The sequence below is a fragment of the Tenrec ecaudatus genome, chromosome 1 (assembly GCF_050624435.1).
Source record: "Tenrec ecaudatus isolate mTenEca1 chromosome 1, mTenEca1.hap1, whole genome shotgun sequence".
Classification (NCBI taxonomy): domain Eukaryota; kingdom Metazoa; phylum Chordata; class Mammalia; order Afrosoricida; family Tenrecidae; genus Tenrec; species Tenrec ecaudatus.
In genome coordinates, this window is record NC_134530.1 from 14,500,833 (window position 1) to 14,526,471 (window position 25,639).

A 25,639-nucleotide genomic window follows, 5' to 3' on the forward strand; every position below is an offset into this window, starting at 1 on the left:
GATTCCAACAACTTGAATAACCTGACACCCATCCCCCATAGAATTCACGTCAGAGGACAGCAATGAAGTTACACTTCAGGGAGAGCCCAATTGGGGTCAGAGCACATAGGAGCAAAGCAAGAGGGAAGGAGAGAGTGTGGAAAGCATCCTCGTGCACCAAGTCCTGGGGAAGGTATTCCTGCTCAAAACATCCAATGCACAGAGAGGACCAGACAACCAGCCCCATCATGAGACATGTCATGCCTCACTGATCCATAGCGCTAAGGGGAAACACACTGGAAACACAGTGCTGGGATTGTGTCAGATGTGACCCCAACACCCGGGGGCACAACACTAATGGTGCACAACACAGCTGCCAGGGGAGCAAAGCAATGAGGGCCCAGAAGAATATCAAAATAGACGTTGGGGCTCAGGCCTTTGTACCCCATCAGACAAGACTACAAAACACACCAAAGTTCAACAAACAGACCTGGAAGCATTTATAGACTTCTTTTTGCGTGGTTCGTTCTTGTTTGTTTTGTTTTGCTCTACCTGGTTTTCAGGACTACATATTGTCTCCCCATCAAGATTAGTTGGTCCGGATGAACAATCTGGAGAGAAGAGGGACCCACGGTTCCAGGGGTACTCCGATGAGAGGACAGCAATATAAAGGCAGTGGGTGTGAACAGACCTAGGGAAAAGGGAGCAAGTGATCTGAAATCAATGGCACGGAGGGTGTATGATGCCTGGTGGGACTAAATGAAGGGCAGTGCAAACCAGAGCAATTACTGAACCCTGAATGAAGGTCCTGCATGATAGTGGGACAAGAGGAACGTGAAAGGAAGTAGAGTTAAGAACTAGGACACAAAGGGTATTTAGAAAGGCCTTCACACAGCATGTTCACATGTGAGTATACTATATGTAACGATAGGGAGAGAGATGTCTGCAGATATATTTATATGTTAAGTGTTAAGCTACCAGGTGGACACTGGGTCTCTACTCAATTCCTCCCTTGACACGAGAACACGATGTTCTAACAACCAGGCATTCCATGATGCTCACATTCCTGACAGGATGGCTGAAGTCAAAGTAGGTGCATCAGAAATGTGATGAAGAAAGCTGATGGTGCCTGTGTATCAAATGATCTAGCACGTGGGGTCTTAAAGGCTTGAAGAGAAGCAAGCGACCATCTAGCTGAGAAGCATCAACGTCCACAAGGCAGACACACACCACCCTGTTTGATCATGAAGTGTAGACAGTGACAGGTATCAGGCATCAAAGACTCAGAAAAAAATATCCCATCAATGTACTTGAGGAGAGGTGTGGAGTGGAGACCCAAAGCCCATCTGTACATGATTGGGTATCCCTTTAAAGAAGGTTTACAAGGACGAGTCAAGCCAGTCAGAGTGCAGTATACCACTGATGAAACATGTAACTCTCCTCTAGTTCTTGATGGCTTCCCCCTTTTCCCTCTCCCCCCACTATCATGACCACAATTCTACCTCACAAGTCTGGCTAGACCAGAGCATGTACATCAGTAGAGGTGAGATCTGGAAATACAGAGAATGCAGGACAGATAAACCCCTCAGGACCAATAATGAGAGTAATCATACCAGTAGGGAAAAGGTTAGCTGGGAGGAGGAAAGTGGATCTGATCACAATGATCTACCTATGACAAACTCCCAGGTGCATAGAAAATACCAAAATGGATGAAGGGAAAACCCAGTCAATGCAAGAGGCAAAAAAAAAAATCATAAATTTTCCAGAGTTTATGCAGGAGGAAAGGAAAAAGAAATGAGGAGAGATACCAAGGGCTCAAGTAGAAAGAAAATGTTTTGCATATAATAGCATTCAATATACAAATATGCTTGAACCAATGGATAGATTGTAATAAAAGCTGTATGAGCCCCTATAAATTGACGAATAAGAAGAAGGAGAAGAAAAGAAAGAAAGACAGAAAACACAGCTGCTGTGGGTTAGATTGGCCCCTAAGAGACAGGGAGAACTGGATTGGCAGGAACCTACACATTGGCATGTGACATGTGCAATCGTTACAAGATACAGCAAGGCATAACTTTGGGTTTAACGCCCTCAGGGTCTGGCTGGACAGGCCCTAACCCTGGTGGGCGTGAGGTTCAGGTGCTTCTAGGTAATGGTGGTCCCAGAGAAAAGGAAACTTTGAGCTCTCCAATCAGGCCCTTGCTTCCCCCCTTCCTCATGACTCCTGAGGTGCTGCTGGCAGTTTTGAACTAAGTTTGCGGTGAGTAACCCACTACGTTACCAAGGCACCTCGTGGCTCACATATTTCCAAATGCAAGGAGACATCATGTAATCAATCCATCTAGGTAGAGGGTGGGTCCTAAACCTAAAGACTGAGTTTAGGGGAGATGAGGAGAGGCACAGACACACTTGTTAGAGGAAGGTGCCAAGCCCAGCCTGGGGCCAACAACTGGGCAAGCACCCAACATCCTAAATTGAGGAAGACTGTGGTGGCCCTTCAAGTGCCAAGCCCTGCCCCCTTCTGTGGTTACAGCACCACACGATAAAGCCCTTTGGGCTCTGCTTCTCCACAGCCGTGTCCTCCCCAGCCCACCCCAGGAGGGGCAAACACAGGAGGGGAGAGGAAGAGTGAAAGGTTGGAGATGGAGGCGCAGGAGGGTGCAAGGCTTATTCAGGAGTGAGAAGTATAGAGAGGTGAGTTATTATTGAGGTGAGGGAAGATTCCTGGGTGAGTTCCACAACCCAGTGTGTTAGGTCAGGGTGTTGGGGCGGACGGAGATATATAGGGTGTGAGACAAAGGCATGTGGGCTTATAAGTGGGAGGGAGGTTTCCTGTGCTGTGTTTGTTTGCAGGTTTTGGCGGGGGTTGCACGTTTCGGGTCTGGGGATGACCTGTTGGCAAATCATCTTGTTCTTTGCAAACGTGCTTCTGAGAATGCTCAGTAGAGAGGGCTGTGTGACCCCTGCCTGTTAGATGGGCTCTGTGAAATTCTGGAGGCAAAAGTTACAAAGTTCAGCAGGCTTTTTGTCTTCTTCAGAAGCTGGTACAAGAGGCTGCCTAGCGTGTACCCGGCCAAACTTCCCAAAGTCTTTATAGTGGTAATGGGCATCATCTTTGATCGTGAACTACATCATGCTGAGGCGGGACGACGAGGAGATCTAAGAGTTTTAAAATCTGGGGCCCGGACCAGCCAGCAGCAGACTCTAAGGGTAAAGCAGGATTTGGCTGAAGATCAGGTTGGAGATGGCTTTCATCCCGTCCTGCAAATTTACAAACACGCAGGGAGGCAACTGTAACAGTACACAAATTATTGCCAAGGGCCCAACAAGGAGTATAAATCATGACATGACAGAAGTTTGAAAAACATGAGGAAGTGCCCGTGGAGCCCTTTTGTCTAATCCTCGACATGATGTAGAGCACTTGAATGTTCTCCCCAACCGTACCTGATTCATTAATGTAGTAAAAATATTCTTAAAAAACATGCAGGTCCCCCCTTTCTCTGCTGTTAAGTCAGGGGTTCGGTGACTTTGTAGGGTGACTTGGGCTAAGGACGTTAATTGTTTGTAGAGGGAAGCCAGCGAGTTAGAAGTGGAATCCATCATGAATTGTACTTTGTCCTTAAAGGTTTGGGGCTGAATGATGATTTGTCCTATAGCTTCTAGAGTCACGACAGCTGTGGGGAAGGAGGAAATGAGGCTGGATCTCCCAGGACTGGTTGATAAATTTCTCAATTGGTGTTAGAGCCACAGAGCACGTGCAGGTCCCACAGTCATTAGACTTCCTCTTGGCTCTACATGGTGAGTTGTGCACTACTGTTACTGGGAGGTAGTAGGCACTGCTGGAAGAATTGAGGCATGTTGTTAGGGCTCCATTGCACCAGAGGATGATTCTTAGGGGGCTTGAAGTGAGCCTTTAATGGTCTCCTTGTGATTGTAGGGTAGGCTCGACACCTGTCTTGTGGATGATAAATAACACAGGGGTTAGCTGATGCCAACCTGACGTTCAGGTGCAAACAATGGTACCTTAGGAATGGGGCAGGACAAGGGTTGCTGGTTTTGGCTGAAGGGAGGGAGCTTACCGGAACTGCAGCCAACAGTGGACGTTGCAGGGAGGTGCAGATGAACCAAGAGTCATTTTCTATTCCAGAGGCATTTAACTAAAGGGCTGTTTCTTGGATCAGATTTACCCACTGGAAGGGGTTAGTGTTGTTGTCCTGGTGTGTAAGTTAGGCTAATAGGTTAAGTTCATTACCATGGTTGTCTTTAGCTACTTCATCAATGCTCTTTGGTGGGTGGGGAAATTGAATCTACTGCTATGGATTGATAGGATGGCGGAGGGCTTTGCAGCGGTGCGGTGTGGATACAAACAGGCCGTGATGCCTTTTCCCCACCTTGGATCCGAGGGGTCTGCAATATATATTTGATACTCTCCACATTGGTTTCTGGGAAGGGTGTAACTCTGAAGGATAGAGTAGTGGTGCGCATTACACGGATGCTGCAACTAGGAACAATATGCAGACACCAAGTCTGTTTCTGGGAACTGTTTACAACACTGCTTTGTTCATGTAGAGAGCAGAGGACCAGGTTGTTTTGCTCCCTGAAGTTGTGTGGGGCCCCTGGGATTAATGGACGAAGAAAGGTGATGTTGAAGCGAAGGCAAACGGATCGCCGCCACCCACACTGGCCGCAATGGGCTCTACTGATGGCATGCCTTATGCCGTTAGGAGTTCCACCGCGGCCATGGAGGAAGAACTGCCACACGTGCAAGACCTGGCGTGGAGCAGAGTAGGACGCACCAAAGGTTGTATGTGTGGGTCTACACAAGAACCGTCAGAGCACATGTTAGGTATGAGAAGCAGGAGGTCCCCTCAGAAAGCATAGGGTAGTAGGTCCCACAATCTGGGTTGAATACCAGTCATGACTTGTGTTGGGTTAACCTTATGCTGGTGAGACTATGCCAGATAGGGTCACCAAGGACGTTGACTGTGCTGGGAGTAGTGAGGATTAGAGGGTATGGCCCTGTCCACGTAGGTTGTCAAGGCTGAGAATCAAGTTCTTTTAGCAGAACAGAGTCTATCGGACTGATTCCTCGCAAGTCAGGTCGTGTAGGAGTAGGGGGGTGAGGGCAGACACCGGTCTGCATGCTGCTGGAGCAGTTTCTTAGAAGAGAAAGAAAAGGTTAATGGTATCCTAGTGGTGGTGCTTGGGTTGTTAGGTTGTGGTTGATGGGGACGACTTTGCCACACAAAAGTTCAAATGGGCTTACAAAAGAAGGAGAGCGTGGTATTGGGGTGGTGTTTCAGATTTGAGTTAAGGCAAGAAGGAGTAAGTGTACCCACAGGCCCTGAAGTTCCTGGGAATGCTTAGACCAGAATTCCTAAAAATAATGCCCGTGAGCTATGTGTTGCCGGCCAAGGACAGTTATCTGGTCTGCCAAGGGTTTTTGCCCTGTTGTTTTTACTTCAAAATAAGGTATGTACATGTGCATAGGAATTTATTCATAGTTTTTTTTTTTAACTATCGTCTGGCCCTCCAACAGGTCTGAGGGACAGTGAAGTGACCTCTCTTTAAATCTTTGGGAATCCCTGGTTTAGACAGAATATATTTTATAATTCCGTTCATTCTGTCCACCTTTCCTGAAGTTTGAGGCCTGTATGGAATATGCAAATATCATTTAATGTTCAGAGAAAGTTAGATCTGTGTGATTTGGGTTCTGAATCATGGACAATATCTGACTGTGTGGAGTTGGGGAGGACCTGGGTGTGATTTGGGTGAGTAGAATGTCTGTACCTATATCTTGTCTCTCGTGTAGTTGGGAAGCTTCGACCCAACCTATAAAGGTATCTCCACATGCGAGGATTCGGAAATTTTTGCGTTTAGTCATGTGAGTAAGATCGATCTGACAATCTTGGCAGTAGGCCACGTAGTTGGTTTATGGGCACGTAGGGTATAGACCGCTTTGCAAATTGAGCAAGAGGAACTACCATTTTGGACGATCTGGGTTCGTTGAGGTTGATATAAGATTGGTGGCAAGAATTGGGACAAGGCACGGGGCCCAATGTGTAAAGAGGAATGCATTCAGTTGAAGAAGTCTTCAGCTTGTTGTGTGGCTAGTGTTATTTGACTTTGGAGAACTAACAACCCTTCTTGAGTTGTCTTCCCTTTTCGCTCAGGGTGGCTTCTTCCTGGGGTGTGTAAGAGGGTTGCATGTCGGGGATGGTGAACGAGAGACTTGGGGCTGCGTTAGTCGGGTTGTCGGTGCGGTTTCTTGCAGTAGCATTTGCCTGGTGGTTTCCCTGGGTGACAGGAGAGGTATCAGTGTGATGTCCTCTGCAATGAATAGTAGCTACTTTTCTCAGTGGCTGAAAAACCTGTAAGAGATTGGCTATTAATTGACAGTTTCCAATGTGGGACCCTTTGGTGGTCATAAATCCGCACTTTTCCCAGATGGTGGCGTGACAATGAGCTGTAAGGAACACATATTTAGAATCTGAAAACAAAAAAATTATATTAGATGTTTTCCCTTTAGTTAAAGAGAGAGCTCAAATGAGAGTGATAATTCTTACTTTGGCGAAGGCGTTCCGATGGGGAGGTGTGCTGTTTCCCAGACTCAACCAAGTGAGATGACAGCACAGGCGGCCATTTACAAACAAGGTTAGATGTGGAATAGTGTACGGTGGATCAGAGAGTTTGGGACGGCGCATCATTAGTTCCTCAATTGCCTGTGTGCAAACGTGACTTCTAGGCTCCAGCGAGTCTGGGAGTTGGGGCAAAAGAGTTGCCTGCTTCAAATCGGGAGCCTGGCGTAGGGTCATGTTAGGGTTTTCAATAAACAAGGTGGATTTGTTCCAAGTGGCTTGTAGAGAGTAGAGAAAGAACGTGATGTGAGAGGATGTCCTGCAGTCTGTGGGATATAACGTCTGGATAGGCTCTCCCAGTGTTAACTTGAAGGCTCCTTTAGTTAGGGAGGTAACTGCTGACAGAGCCCGGAGGCTAGATGGCCAATCCCTGATCATCCTATCCAGTTGTTTACACAAATAAGCCACAGAGGACAGAGCAGGCCCACGGGACTGAGTCTGGACTTCAACTCATATACCTTGCTTTTCGTGAGTGTAAAGTTAAAAAGGTTTGGTGGGCTTTGGTATATGCAAAGGTGGGAAGCGAAGGAGACCATGGGCAGAGTCAAGGTGGGCAGAGTCAAGGTGGCCAGGAGGGGTGGCCCTAGCCGCTTTGTACAAGGGGTTTGGTAACGGGGGAAATGAGGAAACCAATGTCTGAAACGTCCTCCGAAGCCTTGGGAAGAATGTATTTGGTCTGCGGTTTGAGGAGTTTGGAGTTCGCTCACTGCCTGGCGACCTTCTGTTGTCAGTCCCCATGTGGTGGGAGTGAGCTGCAGCCCCAAGTAGATAATGGTTTTACATGAGAGCTGGGCGTTAGCTCCTGAGACTCCATAGCCTTCCGTAGTTAAGAAGCACACGAGTTGGGCAGGATGTTCCAGAGAGCAGGCTTCAGATGTGCTGCACAGCAGGAGGTCCTTTACCTACTGAAGCAGAATGGACGGTGAGAGGGGACAGTGCAGAGGGTCAGTGGTTAGCGCCTGGCTGAACAAACAGAGCGAGTCGTGGTACCCATGGGGAAAACGGACCAGGCATATTGGCAGGCGGTTGTGGTGTTGGGACCTCCCATGTGAAGATAAACTAGCAGGAAGCATCCAGCGGGACAGTAAAGAAAGCGTCCTTCAGGTCGAATATGGTAAAATGGGTGTTGTCAAGTGGACTACAAGACAGGATAGTGCAGGGGTGATGGACCACTGGGTAGGTGGGGACTACAGCCTCATTAATAAGGTGCAAGTTCTGTACTGGGCAGTAGGACCCATCTCCCATCTTGACGGCCAAACAGCGGTGTTGCACGCAGGGTGTGCAGGCACAATATGTTGGATACATAGGAGGCACTGCATGATGGGTTTCAGGCCTCTTCCGTGAGTGAGGGAGATTGGAAACTAGGGGTGAGATTGGAACGTGGAAGGGTCTTTAAGGGGATGATATTTTGCGACAAGCTGTCGGGAAGTGTCCACACCTCAGGGTTTATGTGGTGTGGCAGTGGAGCAGTGGAGGGCGTGGGCGGAGGCTCAATGGTGGAGAGCTTTAGCAAAAAGTTTGCTGGGGAAGGAGAGGTGGGTAGGAAGCATTTCTACTGGAGACTAACTCCCAGCTTAGACAGGAGATTCCCTACCCAGCCACGGCGCAGGCCATGAAGGCATCATTTAGAAGGAATAGCAAAGAGAGGACTTTCCTATATCTAAAACCAGAGGAGGGGTGAGCAAAGGTTTTGATGGGTTGTCATCTATACCGACAACCATAATTTGGGAAGGAGAGGTGGGGCCCGAGAAGGAAAGAAGTAATGAGAAGGTAGCTCCTGTGTCTACCAAAAAGGAGACTGCTTTGCACGCTACCTTGATAGTCACTTGAGACTCATCCAGGGTCACTGGGGTCGTTGAGTCCACGCATCTTCAGTCTTGTCATTGGCCAGGTCGAACAGTGCCAAGGGCAGGTCAGGGCTTGGAGAGAGAATCCCTCCGACGATAGGCGCTGAGGGGCAGTCACTTCTCCAGTGTCCCTTGTGACCGCACCCCAGGCAAGTTTTGCTCGTTGCTCACAGCTGTGGACAGTGTTTAGCCCAATGCCCTTCTTGGGTATATTTAAAGCGGCGTCAAGATGGTGGAAGGTTAAATGCTCAGCTGGGGTCTTAAAGCGGAAACCAAAGCCTGGGCTTGCCAACTAGTCTGTTGTTGGGCTTGGGACTCATGTACTCCCTCAGCCTGTACCTCTCAGATATTAAAAACATTAAAGGCCATGTTGAGCAGGTCACGGATGTGGGGCTGAGGGCCATTCTCTGCAGTGTTAAGTTTCTTTTGAATATTGCCAAGTGCATTATAAAACGAGTGTCTAAAACATTAGCCCTGGCTGGAGAGGTGGGGTGCAACCAAGTATACTGTGTTAAGGCTTCAGTGAAGTGTGAAGGGAAAGGTGCGAGGTTTTCATTTGGCTGCTGGGTAATTTCTCCTAGCTTGTCAAACTTAACTGCTTTATGAGAGATGGCGTGTAAGCTGGCCAACAAACATGTATCAAGCGGTCTCGGCCAGCTCTGCCCTCTCAGCCAGCATGGGTATCTGTTTGATAAGATCAGGTCAGGTCCCCCTACGAACCGCCTGAGGGCCTACGGGCATGGTGGCACCTGTGAGGTGGACCTGTCTGCATGCTGCTGTGCCGTTGAAAAAACCTGCTCTCGCTCATCAGGGTTAAGAGTAGACGTAACGATGATATAAAGATCATCCATGTTAAGTCATACGTTTGTGTGAGGTTTGAAAGTCTTTAAAACAAGTAGTGGGGTCCTTAGAAAATGTCCGTAAGCATTTTTCTATTTGAGAAAGATCCATCAGGGAGAAGAGCGCATGAACTGGGATAGGGTCTTCCACCCCAAACAACAGGAGAGTGGAGGGGGTCCGGAGGGGGAGACAGATGTTTGGGGAGCTCTGAAGGCTGAGAAGGTGGTGGGGTTGGTTCCAGACTCATAGGAGATGGTAGGGACTAGGGTGGAGGATCGGGAAGTGTGAAGAACAAAACATCCAAGCTATCAGAAGGATGGGAAGTGTGTGCGGTGGTGGGAGGTTCCGGAGTTTGGAAGAGTCCACCACAGGGGATTGAGAAAGGAGGACGTTGGCTGGTTTGGCAGGAGGCACAGAAAGGGGGACGAGAGCAGAGGAAAAGATGGCGTGAACGTACAGAATCTCAGACCATTCTGAGGTTTCATGACCGGAGTTGTGAACGTCGCGGAGAATATGGGAATGGAAAGTCCCATTTTCTGGCCAACGCGATCCTTGTTGAATTCGTATTGTGGCCCCACTTGGTTACGGAAATGGATCAGACCTTTAGGGCAGTTATCCGGAGCCAGTCCTAATTCATTGAGATTGACCGGGAGGCAACCCACAAGACAGTCCCTGGGAGGATTGGACAAAGCATGTCCCATGATGTGTCAAACTGCAGGGGTCTGGACAGAGAAGGGCGGCTCCTCATTCCCCTCTGTCCCCCACAGCCAGGAAGTGGCCTGGTAAGGCTGAGAGGCGTCCCTGTCAGAGGTAGGGAGCCAGGAGGAGAGTCCTGGATGCTTTGGAACAGGAAGTATCCTTGATGCAGGCCTGCGGCATACTCGGCGGACAGGGATGAGCAGCCCCAGGACCTCAGAGAGGCCCAGGTCGATGGCTGCATAGGGGAAGACCCCCAGCACTTTGGTCAGTTAACTGCGGTAGAAGGCCCAGGACCCCAGTTCCCTAGGATCTTCTGGTAGCAGTCCTGCAGTCCCATGTACCGGCCCATCCGGCACAGGGTCAACTTCGTTTTCAGCACCTGGAGAGTACCGGGACCATTCTAAGACAAGAGACATCATGAGAAGCTGCCACCTATCTGGCAGTGGGGACTTCAGGGTAGACTGTGGTCAGCAGAGTTTCCAATCTAAGAAGAGGATTATATGCCTGCTAACCTATTCTCGCAAACCTGCCAATGAGATAGCTATGGAGCACAGAGGCCAAGACATGGGAACAGGCAAGGCTTGTTCTGTGACTTCTGGGATCCAAGGAGTTGGTGCCAACAGGGTGGCACTTGATCACTCTCTCTGGATACCCTATCTCCCATTGCCACACTCCAAAAGGAGTGCTGCCTCAGGAGCAGCTATGGGGGCTCCCCCTGCTGTTGGCCCAAGCTCCTCCTCACCTCCATTGGATCAATGATGCTTTCTTTTCTTGAATATAGGTTTGATTTCTGGCACTAGCCATGCAGCCAGCCATTGAGCTCTCCTGTCCACACAGAATGTCTTACTGGCACAGGATGGCCCATGTAACCTGTGGGTGGGAGGCACAGGTGTCAGGGCCTTAGCAGTGCCCCTTCACCTCCAAGAGCCCAGCCCCCACTGCTACCTACCATGCCATGCCTGCTCACAGCTCCCTCCTGTTCATGGGCCATGAACTTGATCAACTTGTGTGCCCTCTAGTTTCTCCCTTGAGGACGTTCATGTCATTGCCACAGCACAATGAGTGGACCGCACCTGCATTGACCATGCTCCACAGGTCCCCCAGGATATCCAGGTTGTTGGTTTTGCAGGAGTAGACCTGGGCAGGGACACAAGGGTGCTGGGAATGTGTCGCATACAGGTAGGTTATTCCCCAGGTTGTTCCCTCATATTTTATCCAAACCTAAGATGCTGCTTGCTAACACATGGTCAATGGCTAGTCACTTGGAGGTGAACTGCTTCAAGGATTCCTGCCTGAGGGCTATGGCCATCTAGAGCATTCAGACTATATAGTCTGTCCCACCTGAGATGTGGCCCACTCCCTGATCAGTGGGACAGTGGATTGTTCCCCTGAAGGACAGCCCCAAAGCCAGGTGAAGCCAACTCCAGGAGGTACAAGATTTGGCTGCCTTCTGGTCCTTAGAGGCCGCCAATCTTGTCACATGGATACTCTTAGTACCTGCTCTTACTGTGGCGTGTATACCCCTTGCCTGTCCCTTCCTATTGCAAGTATGCCGAAGGTACAACCCCTCCCATTTACAATGGAACCAGGGGGGCTTGCATGTCCCCAAAGTGTATATAAGCCCTGACCTGAAATATATCCCCCCTCCCTGCACGGATCTGACAGCTGAGATCCTGGACGTCTGAGAGGTAAGCAATTGAATGCCTCATTTTGTCTGATATCTCTTTCAATTGACCTAATTACACAACCGCCACTTGGCACCCTTTCATCCAAAGTTCATATACTCCTGGGGAGATGGCAGTTCTCTCCAAAGCCCCTCACCTGCATGAAGTTGTTGGGTTGGTTCCTGGGCCTCTGCCAGTGCATGTCAGAGAACTGGCCACCAGTCTGCCAACAGCGGTTTCCACCACATGCTGGCCTTCTACTCCTGCTCCTGGAGTTTTCAGGCACCTCCATGGACACAATCATGTCCTCCCCAGGAGAGCCTGTCAGGAGGAGCGGGTGTCACATCATGTACTGTTGAAGGGACTGTCCCCACCTAATCACCCCTATGTACCTGTGGTCTGGCTCTCACCTAAACTCCCAGGGTGCTTTTCATTGTTGTATAGACCGTGCAGCTGATGGCCACAGCCGGGATAACTTTTAATAGAGTGGGTGTTAGGCCTCGGAAGAGCCCCGGCCAGCCCTGCTCAGCCACGATGTCTCTGAAAATGGCCCGCATGGTGGGCTTTGAGCCCTCCACAGTATCTATGAGGAATGAGGCCAAGTTATTACACATAGAATAAAGGAAGTGGGGGTGTTGGGGTGCTGATAGGAAAAGCATGGAGTCTGGAATGTTACAAGGAAATAAGCTAGTGTGGAGGCGGCAACAAAAGACTTCATTCAGGGTGTTTTCAGGCGCTCTTGTAGGGAAAGGGTTTCTGGACAATTCCCCTGAAAGAGGTGACTGTGGTGAGGATGTCTATGTTTGGCTAGGGCCTTGGGCATGTGTTCAGGGGGCTTGTGGAGAGAGGCTTTGTCAAGGTCAGGGAGTGAGCTCTGGTCTGTTTTGAGAGTTTCAGATGGGTTGGGGTGTGGTGATTAAGGTAGTTGGGGAATTAGATCTGAGGAGTTGTTTTGGGGACCCTGGTGAGGAGGAGCTGCTAAAGGTGAAGTGAGCCCAGGTGGCCCAGTGCGTTGAGTCTAGTCTGCTCACCTCAAAGCCAGCAGTGTGTACCCACCAGTGCCTCTCTGGGAAAAAGACAAGGCTGTCTACTCCCATAATGGTTGAGGTACAGTCCCAGACACCCACAATGGCATTCCACCCCATCTTCTAGGGTTCCCGAGTCAGTGTCAAGTGATGAATGCTGAAGCTCTCTGCTCCCGTGAGGATGGACAACTTCAGAGACCTTAAGGAGTCATTCTGCTCTGTCCATTTGGGTCAATGTGAATCTCCGGATAGAATGTATGGTGCAGGTGTGTCATGAGTCTATTTGAGCAAGCTGCCCTCTTTGGGGGTGTGAGTCCTGTGTCCTGGGGTCCCTGCGTGGTCTATCCTTGGGACATTGGCTCAGCTTCTAATTGGAAGTTTGAAGTCCACCGATATATGCTAGGGAAGGAAGGCCTAGAGATGCCCTTCCCCAAACGGGGCCCTCGAAACAGCCCTGGGTTTCCCAACTTCCCTCCGACACGGGAATGTGTAAGTTGGCCACCATCTCCTCAGCAAGTGTTGTGTCACAAGGTCAGGAGGAAAACATGCACGGGGTGGGGGCGGGGTCGAGGTGTGTGTCACCCAGGACTAGATCACCTTTGGGACTGAGGGAAAATGGCACAGGATGTTAAGATTTTTGGGGAAGTATGAGTTCTAGGCATTTGGATGGCAGCCTAAGAGGTCAGGGCCAAGTAAGGAGAATGGGGGTGTGGGATGTGCTGAGGGCATTTGGTGGGGCCACAAAGTGGGTCTCATCAGGGGCAGGCAGACCTTTTGCTTGGAGCTTGGTCCTTAATAGCGTCAGGGGATAGCTAGCCATCTGGCCACACACTGTGGACACCGTCTGTGTGTAGATGTTGTAAGCCTGGCTGTGTTCTTCGTTATCCCCTCTGCTCTTTACCCGTATGTTGTTCATCATCTGCAAGGGGTAGGGGGCCAGAGAAGGCTCAGAATTGGCCCTAGTCCTGGGCCACGTCAATGCCGCCTACAGCAACCTCACCCCCACCTCTGCCAACCTTATTGACAGCCAGGTCAGTGAAGGCATAAGGGATGATGCCAAGCATGTTTGGCGCATAACCCCTATAGAACGCGGCCGGGCCTTCACGGCGAAGAATCTGGCCGACGCAGTCACCTAGGCCATCGTACTGGCCTGTGCGTCCCAGCGTGAGGCGGATCTTCAGCACCTGTGGAGGCAGGGAGGCCAGGGAGCTCCTGTCAGTAGTCTCCTGGGGGACTCATGCCCTCTCCCTGTGCAAGGAGCCCTGTTGGCACAGCTCAACAACGGGGTGGGCCTCCAGGCCCTCAGAGGTCGGTGAGACTCTCCACGGTCGTCAAGGGGACACTGGTGAGGAGGGTCCTCAGAACCCCTATGGGCATCCCTGTTCTGGGGCCCGGAGAAGTGCAGTGAGTGGGACATATGGGGCTAAGTGCCCTGGAGCCAGCCCTGCCTCAAATCAAACACCCGCCCCAGGGAAACAGACACTCACTCTCCAGGTTTGTTAAACTCATCTGTCAGGAGGCAACCCCCCAGGGTTTTATACACGAGTGTGGCAAGTAGATGGCCAGCCCTTGCTTCCTGGTTTATCCGGTACAAGAGTTGTGCCCAATTTTACTTTGCTTTCTACCCCCTTTCAGAACAAAATCATGACCCGCTGGCAATGCAACACTTTACTACTAAAGCCAATGGTACCACATAATGTGTAGGGATCTGTTTCTGCAGCCTCACTGGGTCTTCTCAGCACGCCTCCCTCCGTGCTCCCTCCAGGCTCAAGCCCACCCACTCTGGGAAGCTTTGGTCTAGAAGCTCTGCTGAAACCATTCCCGTCCCGTGCCAGCCTTCCTGACTGAAGGGTGGTAACTGTGCCTCAGGTGTACTGTCTGGGATTGTATCCCCAGCCATATCTGGTCTCGTCAACTACATGCTGGAAACTAGAAACACAAAACAATTGATGTTCACGCTCCCTGAACCACACCAGCTGTGTCCCCACATTCATATGAACACATGAGCAGAGGCAGGAAGACCGCAGGGTTTCAAACCAGGGAAGTTGTGCTTCAACGTCGGATCCCCTCCCTGTCTTCAGGATTCCATCCTGTGTGCAGACAGTGATCCCAGATGCTGGGCGATGCCAACAAGTACGTGGAATCAGGAGCCGAGCAACGCCATTGAGCAGCCTGCCGGGTGCCAAGGACACAGCCTTGCTGGCTGGGAGGAGAGTTGACTGGAAGTACTTACCGATGAAGATCAAAGACTACAGCCGTCAGGATGGATGGCACCCCAACACAGAGGAAACCAACGACCTCAGAACTGGACCAAGAAACAACAGAGTGACGCAAAGAGCAAAGAGCAAAGAGCAAAGCAGTCAAGGGTTTCCGTCTGGCTCAGATCTGCCACTAGCTCCCACTGGAGCCGCAATCAGGCACTCAAGGGACAGGCTGCCTTGGGCACTTGTGCAACACCCCTCTTGAGAAGTGTCCAAGAGCCACAATGCCACAGGCAGGACTCAGCTGGAAGCCATGGTGACGTCATATGCACGTAACAGTTGGGCAATCAGTCTATGCCTAAGAAAGACGGTATTGGCAAGAACAGTATCTGGACGATGGGATCCCCGAAGGAGGAGCCCGGCTTAGGGCAATGCCAGCAGAGGCTTCTGAGATGTGAGGACAGCAAGACTTTGGCTGAGTGACCAGGTGACCCAGTGGTGATAAAAAAAGATGTCCTGGTTGCGAAAGGAGGAGGTCAGTAAAACACAAGGGTCAGCTTCCCAGAGATGGATTAACAGTATCCCCAAAGGGGAATGGGTGTCTCTGTCTGCGCAGTGTTCCCTGCTGTCATGCGCACTGGTTCCTGTGAGGTGCTGGGGACTCGGTTCTGACTCACAGGGACTCAGTGGAGCAGCAGGAACCAACCCTATCGTACATCATCTTAACTGTGCTTCTGATGTTTCTGCCGGGCTTGCAGCCACTGTATCCACCCATCTCCTTGTGGGTCCTGCTCACTGGACAGGAACATGGCCAAAGTCTGGGAGCCAAAGTCTCGCCATCCTTGCCTCTCAGAGCATTCTGGCAGATCTGGGAGTTCATTTGACAGTCCGGGGAACCGACCACATCCCTCACCAGCACCATCGTTCAAGGGCATCGATGCTTCTTCAGTCTTTCTCAGTCAAAGTCCAGCTGTCACGTGCATAGGAGGTGCCCAAGAATGCCATGGCCAGGTTACCTAGCATCACAGCCAATCTGACAGTAACCACCAACCAAATGGAGCCGGCAGATCATGTGGCGGGTCCTGGTGAGGGTCGAACACGGTGCTTTGTGCAGGATGCCTGGGGCACACGAGTCATTGCGCAGTAGGTAGGGGCTGCAGTCGCTTCATTGTGCGAGGCCGTCCACTGAGCAGGCTCTCACTTACCTCCAAGGGGTTGATGAGCGTCTGGGAAACGGCCACCGCCAGAGACCCCGCCAAGACATCCTCCTGGAAGATGGGGTTTGAGGACTCCCCGAAGTGAGCTTTACACTGCGGGCCCGAGCGAGGAGAGAGGAAGGTGAGCACAGCTCCGGGGCCTTCCAGCCTCAAGCCCACCTTGGAGAGGGCCTGAGGACTCGGACAGGAGACAGAGGGCTGGGAAGGCGGGCTCGTGTGATCCGGAGGGCGGGGCTGTAGACACCTATCACTTCCTACCTCTTCGAAGACGAGAAACTTGATCCCATACTCAGGGGCGATCTTGAGCACGTTTATACCATTGCCGCGCCACAGCGAGCGGAAGCCTCCCTCCTGGATCAGGCTCCGTAACCCCCCCAGCAGGTTCATAAGGTGTTTTTTGGAAGAGTAAACCTGAGGGTGGAAAAGACCTGACCCTTGGACAAACCCCTCCCCGATGCCCTCTCCATTCTCAACCCAGCCCCACCTGCAGCTCCCAGCTCCTCGGATCTGGGTGCAGCCAGCGCCAATGAAAAAATCAGGCTCCCCCCATCACTCCAAGCTTCCCCCTCACCTCTGAGCTCCATTTCTCGCCCTTGTCCCCATCCACCAAAACCACAATCTCCTTCCTGTATCCCCAACAATACCCTAGAGCCCCGCCCTGAAACCAGGAAAGCCCCGCCCACTAATGCCCATTGGCTGCAGTGGAGGCCCCACGCCCACACCTGCATGTGCACTCGGGTCCGGTCCAGAGGGGCGGTGCTGGTGCGGGACACGGTTCCCGCGACGGCTCCAGAGAGCAGAATCTTCCACCAGGCCCCCTCCTTGTCCATCCTTGCGTCCCCAATGGGGACCATCAGGACTTCTCCATTATCCAACAGCTGTGGGCCAGATAGAGATCCCCACCCAATGTCATGGGCTCTCCTCTCCTTGCCCAGGTCGGAAGCTCATGCCAATCCATTCTGCTTGGTTCGGGACACTGGGCTCGCCTAGAGGGGCTTAGCAATTGAGGTATTCTACCCAAGAGATACTCGTGGCAACTCTTAACCAGCGTCTTAATTGCGGTAGGTAAGCAACCCACTGCTCGCCCAATGGTCAGCAGTCCACATCAACCAGCAAGAGAAGACAGATGTGACAGACGCATTCTCCTGCGTGGAGTCTTTCAGGGCTGAGCAGACTGGAAGCCTACAGAGGACCAGGCCAAACCCAGCCAAACCCACTGTCATCGGGCCAACTCCGACCAACAGTTGCCCTACCCGCAAAGTAGAACTGGCCCGGCAAGTTCCCGAGTGGGTCGATCTTTTTTGAATGATAATTTAAAATTTTCTTGATTTGGGAGTTTTTTGAGATGGCCCACCTTTGTGTGATAGTCGGCCTTTTCTGTCTTGCCTCACATTCTCAACATGCTGCCAACCACCACACTTGTGAGAGGGGCCCTGCTGGCCTCCCGGGGGTCATGCATTTGGTCTGCTAACCAGGAAGTCAGCAGTGACTAATCCCAGCCCTCCACACGCTCCACAGAAAGATGAGGCTTTCTACTCCCTTAAAGTGCTCCAGTCTCCGGACACCAAGGGGCACTTCTACCAAGTCCTGTGGGGTCACTGTGAGTCAGCAGGGATTTTTGGCAGTGAGTTTCCGACATGAGTGCAGAGAGGTTTCTGAGCCCATCTCTTTTGAGCTCTAAGAGACCACATGAAGCATAAATGGATGAAAAAGGAGACAGGGAGAGAGAGAGAGACAGAGAGAGACAGAGGACAGAGAGAGAGAACTCTGAATTTGAACTCCTAACTGGGTTCCTTGGTGGTGTCACAGGTTATGTGTTGAACTGTTAACAGTAAGGTCAGTTGTTCCTCCTCACCAGCCCTTTTTTAAAGAGAATGTTGAGGCTGCCTGCTCTCTGAAAGCCCGCTAGCCTCAGAAACCCCCTCTGCCCCATAGGCTCATTCTGTGTTGGAGGAATGCCCTCGGCCTCCTAACTGTGAGAGAATAGGTCGGTGCCTGACTGGCAAAGCCCCCCTTTTGACACGGACCTAGGGAGCTAAAGGCAGGGCACAGGCTGCTTTCGCCCTCCCCCACAATGTGTGCTGAGTCCCCAGTCTTACCTGCTGGTAGGTGGCAGGCTTTTGTTTGTGGTCAGCCACCTGGCTGAACACAGGCCCGGGAAGGAGAGTGTTCGGGGGATTCCAGTCCTGCGAGGGTGATGGGGGCGGGGGCATGATGCGAGGCGGTGGGGACGGACGCGGGGCTGGATTTTCGGGGAATAAAAATGTCGTGAATCTTTGCAATTGGGTGTTTGCCCAAGAGCAACGCTGTTGCTTCTTGTCAGGTAGAGTCGCCATTGTCGTCTCAAAGTAAGAGCTGTCTGCAGGGCCTTAAGTCCTCCTGGAGCCAGTGAGGTCACAGAGGTCCTTGTGAGCCCCTGGTGTGTGGCAGGAAAGCCCACAGCCCCAGCTGAGAGCCACCCCGCGGCGGCAAGCCCACCAGGCCCCAAGGGTGCTCACATCGCTCTCCGGAAGGGCTGGTGGCTTGAAGCCTCACACTTTAGGTTCACAGCTGAACCCTTGCCCACGTGCCCCATCGGGGCCCCTACCTGGCGCCCCAAACCTACTAATGTGTTACAGGGAAAACAAACCCATAAAGAGGGTTGTCAGACTGGCCCGCTGCGCCCCCAGCGGTAGCGAGTAGAACTGTGCTTTAAAGGACTTTCTTGTAGGTCTCTGGGCAGAAGCAGATCTCCAGGCTTGTCTCCCTGCCCACTTTGGGGCTCGTCCTCCAACCTGGAGTCCGGCCCCACGCATGGCGTCCTCACTGGTTCCCGAGGAGGAAGTATGCCACAGGATTTTGTCCTTGGGAACCGGTCAAAGCCTGGTTTATTCACTGAAAAGTGCCCGGTTTGAAAGTACCGAGAGGCGAGTTACAGAAGTGAAGGCTAGGCCACCCCGTTTCTGACAGCTTGAAGAGCTACATGGTGGTGAAGCGCACCTGCTGCTGATTTTTAGGCTAGCTGCTCCCCGCAGTTTTTCTGTCCGACAAGGACTGTCACAGCGACCTGACCGGGGGCAAGGTGGTTTGCAGATGGATGGAAGTGGCTGCTGGGATGGGGGGTTGGCGTAGTCACCAGCTCTTTCATCATCTTTCAGACATGGATCGCAAGGACTTTCTACCAAAGCCCCTCTTCCCGGTGGCCTCAATGCCAGCGAGTTCACTGCTGGACCCGCCCAAGGATGTTGGCTCCTCCCTTTACTTCCTGTTTAGAGATGTAGAACAAGCAAATCAGTTCTGTGAGAAGCATACTCAGATTGTGAGGAGTTGTCTCATTTATTTTGGACTTACTAACAAGAGGGACCTGTAGCTGGGAAAGGATGACATGTTAGGTGTAGGAAAGAAAGCAGTAAGAAAGTGACCCCAGCGAGAGGACTGGAAAACTGGATGCAAGAGTCAAGTGTCCACAAACTGTGAGAATGCACAGGCCCGGCTCGGGCCTTCTTCTTTTGTACCCGAGGTTCCTATGGATTGGAACTCACTCCCAGAACTTGAAATCAACAAGCCATGGAAAACAAAAGCTGATGCGTTCATGGCATAAAAACTGACTGGGGAAGGCATCGTTTATATTTCGACTTATGCTTATTGTTTTTGTAAAATCTATGAGAAAAGCTCACAGAGCTGTGGATCACTTTCTTCCCAAGCATATTTTATTCCTTAACCCATTCGATGTGTTTCTAGTTGGCCTTAGGGAGATCATATAGCACTGTTGTGCAAAGATGAAGCCTACATGCCCCACACTTGGAGGCCAAGATGGAAATATCCACAACGACCATGAGCTCCCTTGGGAGGAAGATGGCCCAGACACTAGAGAACACCGGTATGCTATCAGGAACTTGGCCTCACGGAAGGTGTCGGGCAGGTTTTTGGCCAGGTACGCCAGGTATCCCAGGACACTGTAGAAGGGAAAGTGAGAATCCTGAGTGTGTGTCTATGTTTACAAAAGGACTTCACAAACAGAAGTGAGTTGGACTGAGCCCTCTGTACTGCTATGTGGACTGATTAGCTGTCATATCACATATATATAAATATTCAAAAGAATCCATGTTTTGCTTCCCTAGAGAACCCTCTCTAACACAATCAAGTCAAGGTTTGAGCCAGAACTGTGAAAACGGGCACAGTGAAGACAACATCGAAGGTGATTTGAATGAGGCTGTGTTGTGACAGTCAATGAGGTGTACGTGGCAAAGGATGCAATGGAGGAGGGAGAGGAGCAGGACAAAACTGAGCCATCCAGAGACTCCTATAGCCAGATAAGAAGTGAGATTAGCTCAGTTTTGCTTTTTTTTTTTTCAGTTTATCTGCGTTTGATTATACATTCTCCTCACTGGGAACAAAATACAATCAAAGCAGCAAATATGCTTCCATTTCTGACAGATTCCTATGAATCCTGGGTAATAGCTTGTGCTACACACCGAGTGTGACATCCATAAGAAGAGAGCGATTGATAATAGTTCACTTGGGTTGTAAGAATGAATCATATTACCGTAGACAGCACTACTATTGGATAACATGCATTGGATTCTGTTGAGAGATCCAGCCTCAAAAGGGCCCAAGAGATCCTAAGTCTTAATGACCCTAAACACCAAAGGAGAACAGCCCCAGAGCTAGCAATTCAAAGAACTGCTTCTGGTGGAACCAGTGTAGGTTACTACGACGAACCATTTGAGTAGTAGGCAGAGCTTAACTGTTGCTTCACCTCAATTATAATGTATAGAAAGTACTTTTCAAATCCCCTGATGAATTTGATCATCATGGATGCACACAGACAGGTCTAAACAAAATGAAGATCTATCATTTTGATGAAAGTTAAATATAATACAATTTCTTTGCTGACATTAGGCCAAAGGAGCAAAGCTGACTGAACCCTCTGCTGACTGACATATTGGATGGCCATAACTATTCTCCAGCTGTCCCATGTCACTACCCCCTGGACAGCACACAAAGCCACTTTGGTAAGCATCCTGCCTCTGAGTAGGTCATTGCTTCATTTGTCTCTTTCCACCATCCAGGTAGATGGCATGGATAGACTACACTCCTCACCACCACGTGATCACCTCCATCACCCATGACGTGAAAATCCCATTCCCTGTGACCTAGGCCATCTGAGATCTTATCCTTCATGATCATTAACCTAATCATAAGACTATAGGTCTCTCAGGTGTATCAGACACCCCAATACTTCCCTTTACCTTAATCTCTACCCCAACCTGACATCATAAAAGACCACAAGGTAGTAAATAATATATGACCCGAAACTGCCCCCAACTGCTCAAAACTTCTCTGCTCCTCAGAGTCCTGATTTCCGCCAAAGACAAGAGATCGATCCAGCCATCTTCTGTTGGCATGGCTGTTGCTCTGTGTTCTAACACTCCTATAACCTCTCCCTCTTTGTGCTGTGCACTATTCTTATAATAAATCTTTAATAAGACTTCTTAAACAACTGTGGGACAAGTAATGACGAGGGAGAAATATGATTATTTTCTCTCTTTGCTTTCCATTGACTTTCTGTGTCCTCTAGTGGCAACATCTCATCAATCCACAAGTTAATGTCCACATCAGAGTCAAAGCTGATGGACAAAGCTTAGAACAGAAGCAGACATAAAATAACGACCCTGAGCTTCTTACTGTGCATTATTTTTCCTGTTTGTATTTTGAATACTTTTTTCTCTGGTCCACAAGGGAGAAAAACAGGATAGGCAAAGAACTCCTTGAGAAGAAAAACGAAGCTGGTGGTCTTGCAGTATCTCACCTCAAAACCTAGTATAAAGCCATTGTTGTCACCACAGCCAGGTATTCGTGCAGTGACAGGTACTTATTCGATAGGAAACTTGAATATAATGAATTAATGAGAATGGAGGAGGATATCTGGGGAAAGGTAGGTGAGAATGGTCACAGCACTGGAGGGACATCATGCGTCAGCGACAATTGCTTGTACATGAAGTCGTTACTGGATAAATGAGTGTTTTGATGTGGATGTTCTCAACAAGGAAGAAACATTTTTGAAAAGGACAAGAAAGATATATCTAGGCAACTTCTTCCACTGTTACCTGCAGTGATTTCACCAGGGAAGAGGGAGAGCAAGGCTCTGGAACGACCTCATGCTGGTCTGTATCCATCTATACTGAGGAGATAGAAGTTCTTCTAATGTGCTGAGGATGGTAGAATCAGAAAAGACAGTGTGGCAGTTAGTTAAAAATTTCCTTTGGGTTTTCTTGTAAATCCCCAAAAAGAGGATCCTGTGAGAGCCAAAAAGGTTGCTGACCATGCCCTAGATGATCCACAATAGCACTAAAGACCACTGACACCAAGCTCGCCCTCAACGAATGGCCCATGGTGTGTAGAATTGATCTTGTGATCAACACAGCAAATGGGAACCAAGTATCCCATTTCCCATCAATTTTGCAAATGACAAAATTATCTAGAAAATTAAGGAACATAAAGAAGAACTAAGCAATACAATCAACTTGATCTCTTAGACACAAGAAGGAAAACTTCACCCAACAAAACACATTATACCTTTTCTTTTTTTTAGTACACATGAAGCCTACTCCAGATTCGGTCACATTTAATGCCATAAAGCATAGATAAGCATAGACTCAAAAATCAAAGGATGGGGAAAACATACCAAGCTATCAGTAATCACAAGTAAAATATAGTAGCACTATTAATCTCTGACAAAATAGACATCTAGATTAATGATATAATAAATGACAAATAGGGTCACTATTCAATTATGAAAGCCTTAACTGACCAAGAAACCATAACTTTCATGAACATAAAAGCACCAAATGAAAAAGCATAAAAACATATCCATCAAATTCTTACAGAAATGAAGAGAAAAATAGATCAAATTATACCATCCTGGGAGACTTCAATACTTCACTTTCAACCAAAGACTGATCAACTCTAAAGAATACCAGCCAAAATACAAGGGAAACCGACAAAGTTGATCTCAGGTATATCGAGAAAAGCTCACTCACAGCAATTCCATTCACTATCTCTCTGGCATTTATGGTAGCTATTCCACAACAGGTCATATTTTAGGTCATGAAAGAAGCATCGGTAAATTAAAAAAAAACATTGATGTACTACAAACCATCATGTCAATCGCAATGCCATAAATTTAGAAATCAACCAGAGAATGATTAACTCCAAACCTTAGAATACATGGAAATTGAAAATAAAATACTGGGAACTACTGAAAATGAATGATTTATGCACATCAAACTATTTCATGCAAACAGTCAACAGAGGACCCCTAGATTGGGAAAAAGTACTCAGTGATAATACATTAGATAAAGGGATAATCCCCCAAATCTACAGAAAGTTACAACATCTTAAGTTAATGCCATTAATCACCGTCGACACAATTTGAAATATGAAGATACTACAAACAGTTTTCAGCTTACAATGGTGTAAAGTCAGAATTATGTCAAGCACAATGGTACATTTGTTGCCATCGTCATTCTTAAAATATTTTCTTTCTACTTGAGCCCTTGGTATCTGCTCCTCGTTTGTTCCCCTCCCTAATGAACCCTTGATAATTTATAAATTGTTATTATTTTGTCATGTCTGACACTGTCCGACGTCTCCATTCAGACACTTTTCTGTTGTCTGCCCCCCACGGAGGGGGTTACATGGAGATCCTTGTAGTCAGTTCTCCTTTCTATCCCACCTACCCTCCACCCTCCCAGTATCACCGCTCTCATCACTGGTCCTGGGGGGTCATCTGTCCTGAATTCCCTGTGTTTCCAGTTCCTATCTCTACCCATGTGCATCCTCTGCTCTAGCCGGATTTTAAGGTAGAATCGGTATCATGGTACTGGGGAGGGGGGAAGCATTCAAAAACTAGAGGAAAGCTGTATGTTTCACCCTTGCCACACTGCACCCTGACTGGCTCATCTCCTTCCTGAATGGATGGATGGATGGATTATGATAAGAGTTGTTTGACCCCCAATAAAATGATTAAAAATAATAGAAGACCATAAAACCTGCATAACTTATTGCCCTAGCACATGATAAATTACCATTAAATAATTTTATTAAGTATAAAAAATCAGATTAAGTATAGAATCATCACCTTCCAATAGTCCAATACATAGAAATAAGCCAAACGTTACTTAAAAACCACTGAGTGTTTGAGGAAATAAAGAGTAAAGTCAAAATATTCCTTGAAGCATATGAGAATGAAAATTGAGCATATAAAAATATCTGAGACACTATTATGGGTTAAAAAAGCGACAGCCACTAAAATGTGTTGTACATTTAAAGAGCCTTTATTTGGTTATAACCAGTCTGCCAGAATATCAAAGTGATTTTTTTCAGTCCTGGGTATATATTTCAGTTCATCTTTAAATGCAAAAACCACTTTATATCAATGAGTAATTGAATATTAGGAAACCCTCCCAGCCCACACTAGGTCAAATCCTTAAGTCTTCCATTAGCCCATATGTCTGATACCAGTCCCGAAATTCCTCCTCAGCCTCATGCAACACAGGCAATAGTGCAGAATACAAGAAGATCAGAGACAAGTGGGTGGAAAGTCCTGTGGATCCAATGGTGCTGGATGCATCTCAAGGGCTCTGTCTGTCAAAAGTGTGGCTCCACGTGCCTTATCAACAGGAATGTGTAGCACAGAGAGTGTGGATCTGACCTCCAGTGAGCCACTTACCTCTGTGGCACCTCTTAATGAGGTCATCCAACTGTGACCTGATTGCCAGGCTAAATTGCACCCCTTATTTCTTACTAACCACCAGTTGACAGGAGATTATGTAACTACCACAACTATTGTCATGTCTAAAAAAGACTACAGAATATGCTTTGTGTTTCTTATTGAAAGATAAAAAATCTTGTTTTTATTTGATATGTGTGTCTTCTAATGGGAAGCCATGGTAACCATCACACATCACCGATATTCTCCTGTGGTTTCAGATTATTAATAGTTTTACATATTTTCTTTCAAGGGAGTTCACACTGAGTGCTCTATTGGGGTGGGGACCTTTGGTTGAACTGCAGGCTGCTGCTGAGGTAGGTGATAACGCCCTCCTGTTCTTAAATGAAGGAGATTTCAGTAGAGCACCATGGGAGTCACAAGAAGCTTAGAGGGCAGGCTGACAAAAAAGAGGAGACAAGAACAAAGAAGAGATTGCTGAAGGGTTTAAAGCCCAAAGGGCAGCGGTCCCCAACTCTGAGCCAACTCCAAAGAAAAGCACTGGACGCTCAGCCCCTGAAAGCTCTCTTCCTACTGCACTGGGGCCACAAGTGACCTCCTTATGCCCACTGTGTCGCTTTTGGCCACCAAACCCAAACTTGGGTGTACTGCTGTTGAGGGCAGTGGACCAGTAGCCTCCCGTCTTTACTGCAATCTAGAAATAAGCAGGATCACTGGGTTACCAACCCACTAGGCCGTGCTCTGGGGCTCAGCTCCAGGTCCCTGACAGCCGCCATCCCTTGTACACCAGAGCCCCAGAAGGAGGACAGGAACCAA

At 49.0% G+C, this 25,639-nt stretch overlaps 1 protein-coding gene across 1 annotated transcript; it reads right to left on the reverse strand.

Annotated features, from left to right (window-relative positions):
- Positions 1–12,077: 12,077 nt before the first annotated feature.
- LOC142431588 (mitochondrial carrier protein SCaMC-3L-like) lies at positions 12,078–16,964 on the reverse strand. Its single transcript, XM_075536614.1, has 6 exons — positions 16,833–16,964; positions 16,369–16,521; positions 16,099–16,203; positions 13,709–13,876; positions 13,464–13,611; positions 12,078–12,250 (listed from the first exon to the last, which is right to left on the reverse strand). Exons 1-6 carry the CDS (start codon positions 16,962–16,964, stop codon positions 12,078–12,080), a joined length of 879 nt encoding a protein of 292 aa, XP_075392729.1.
- Between the last annotated feature and the right edge of the window lie 8,675 nt (positions 16,965–25,639).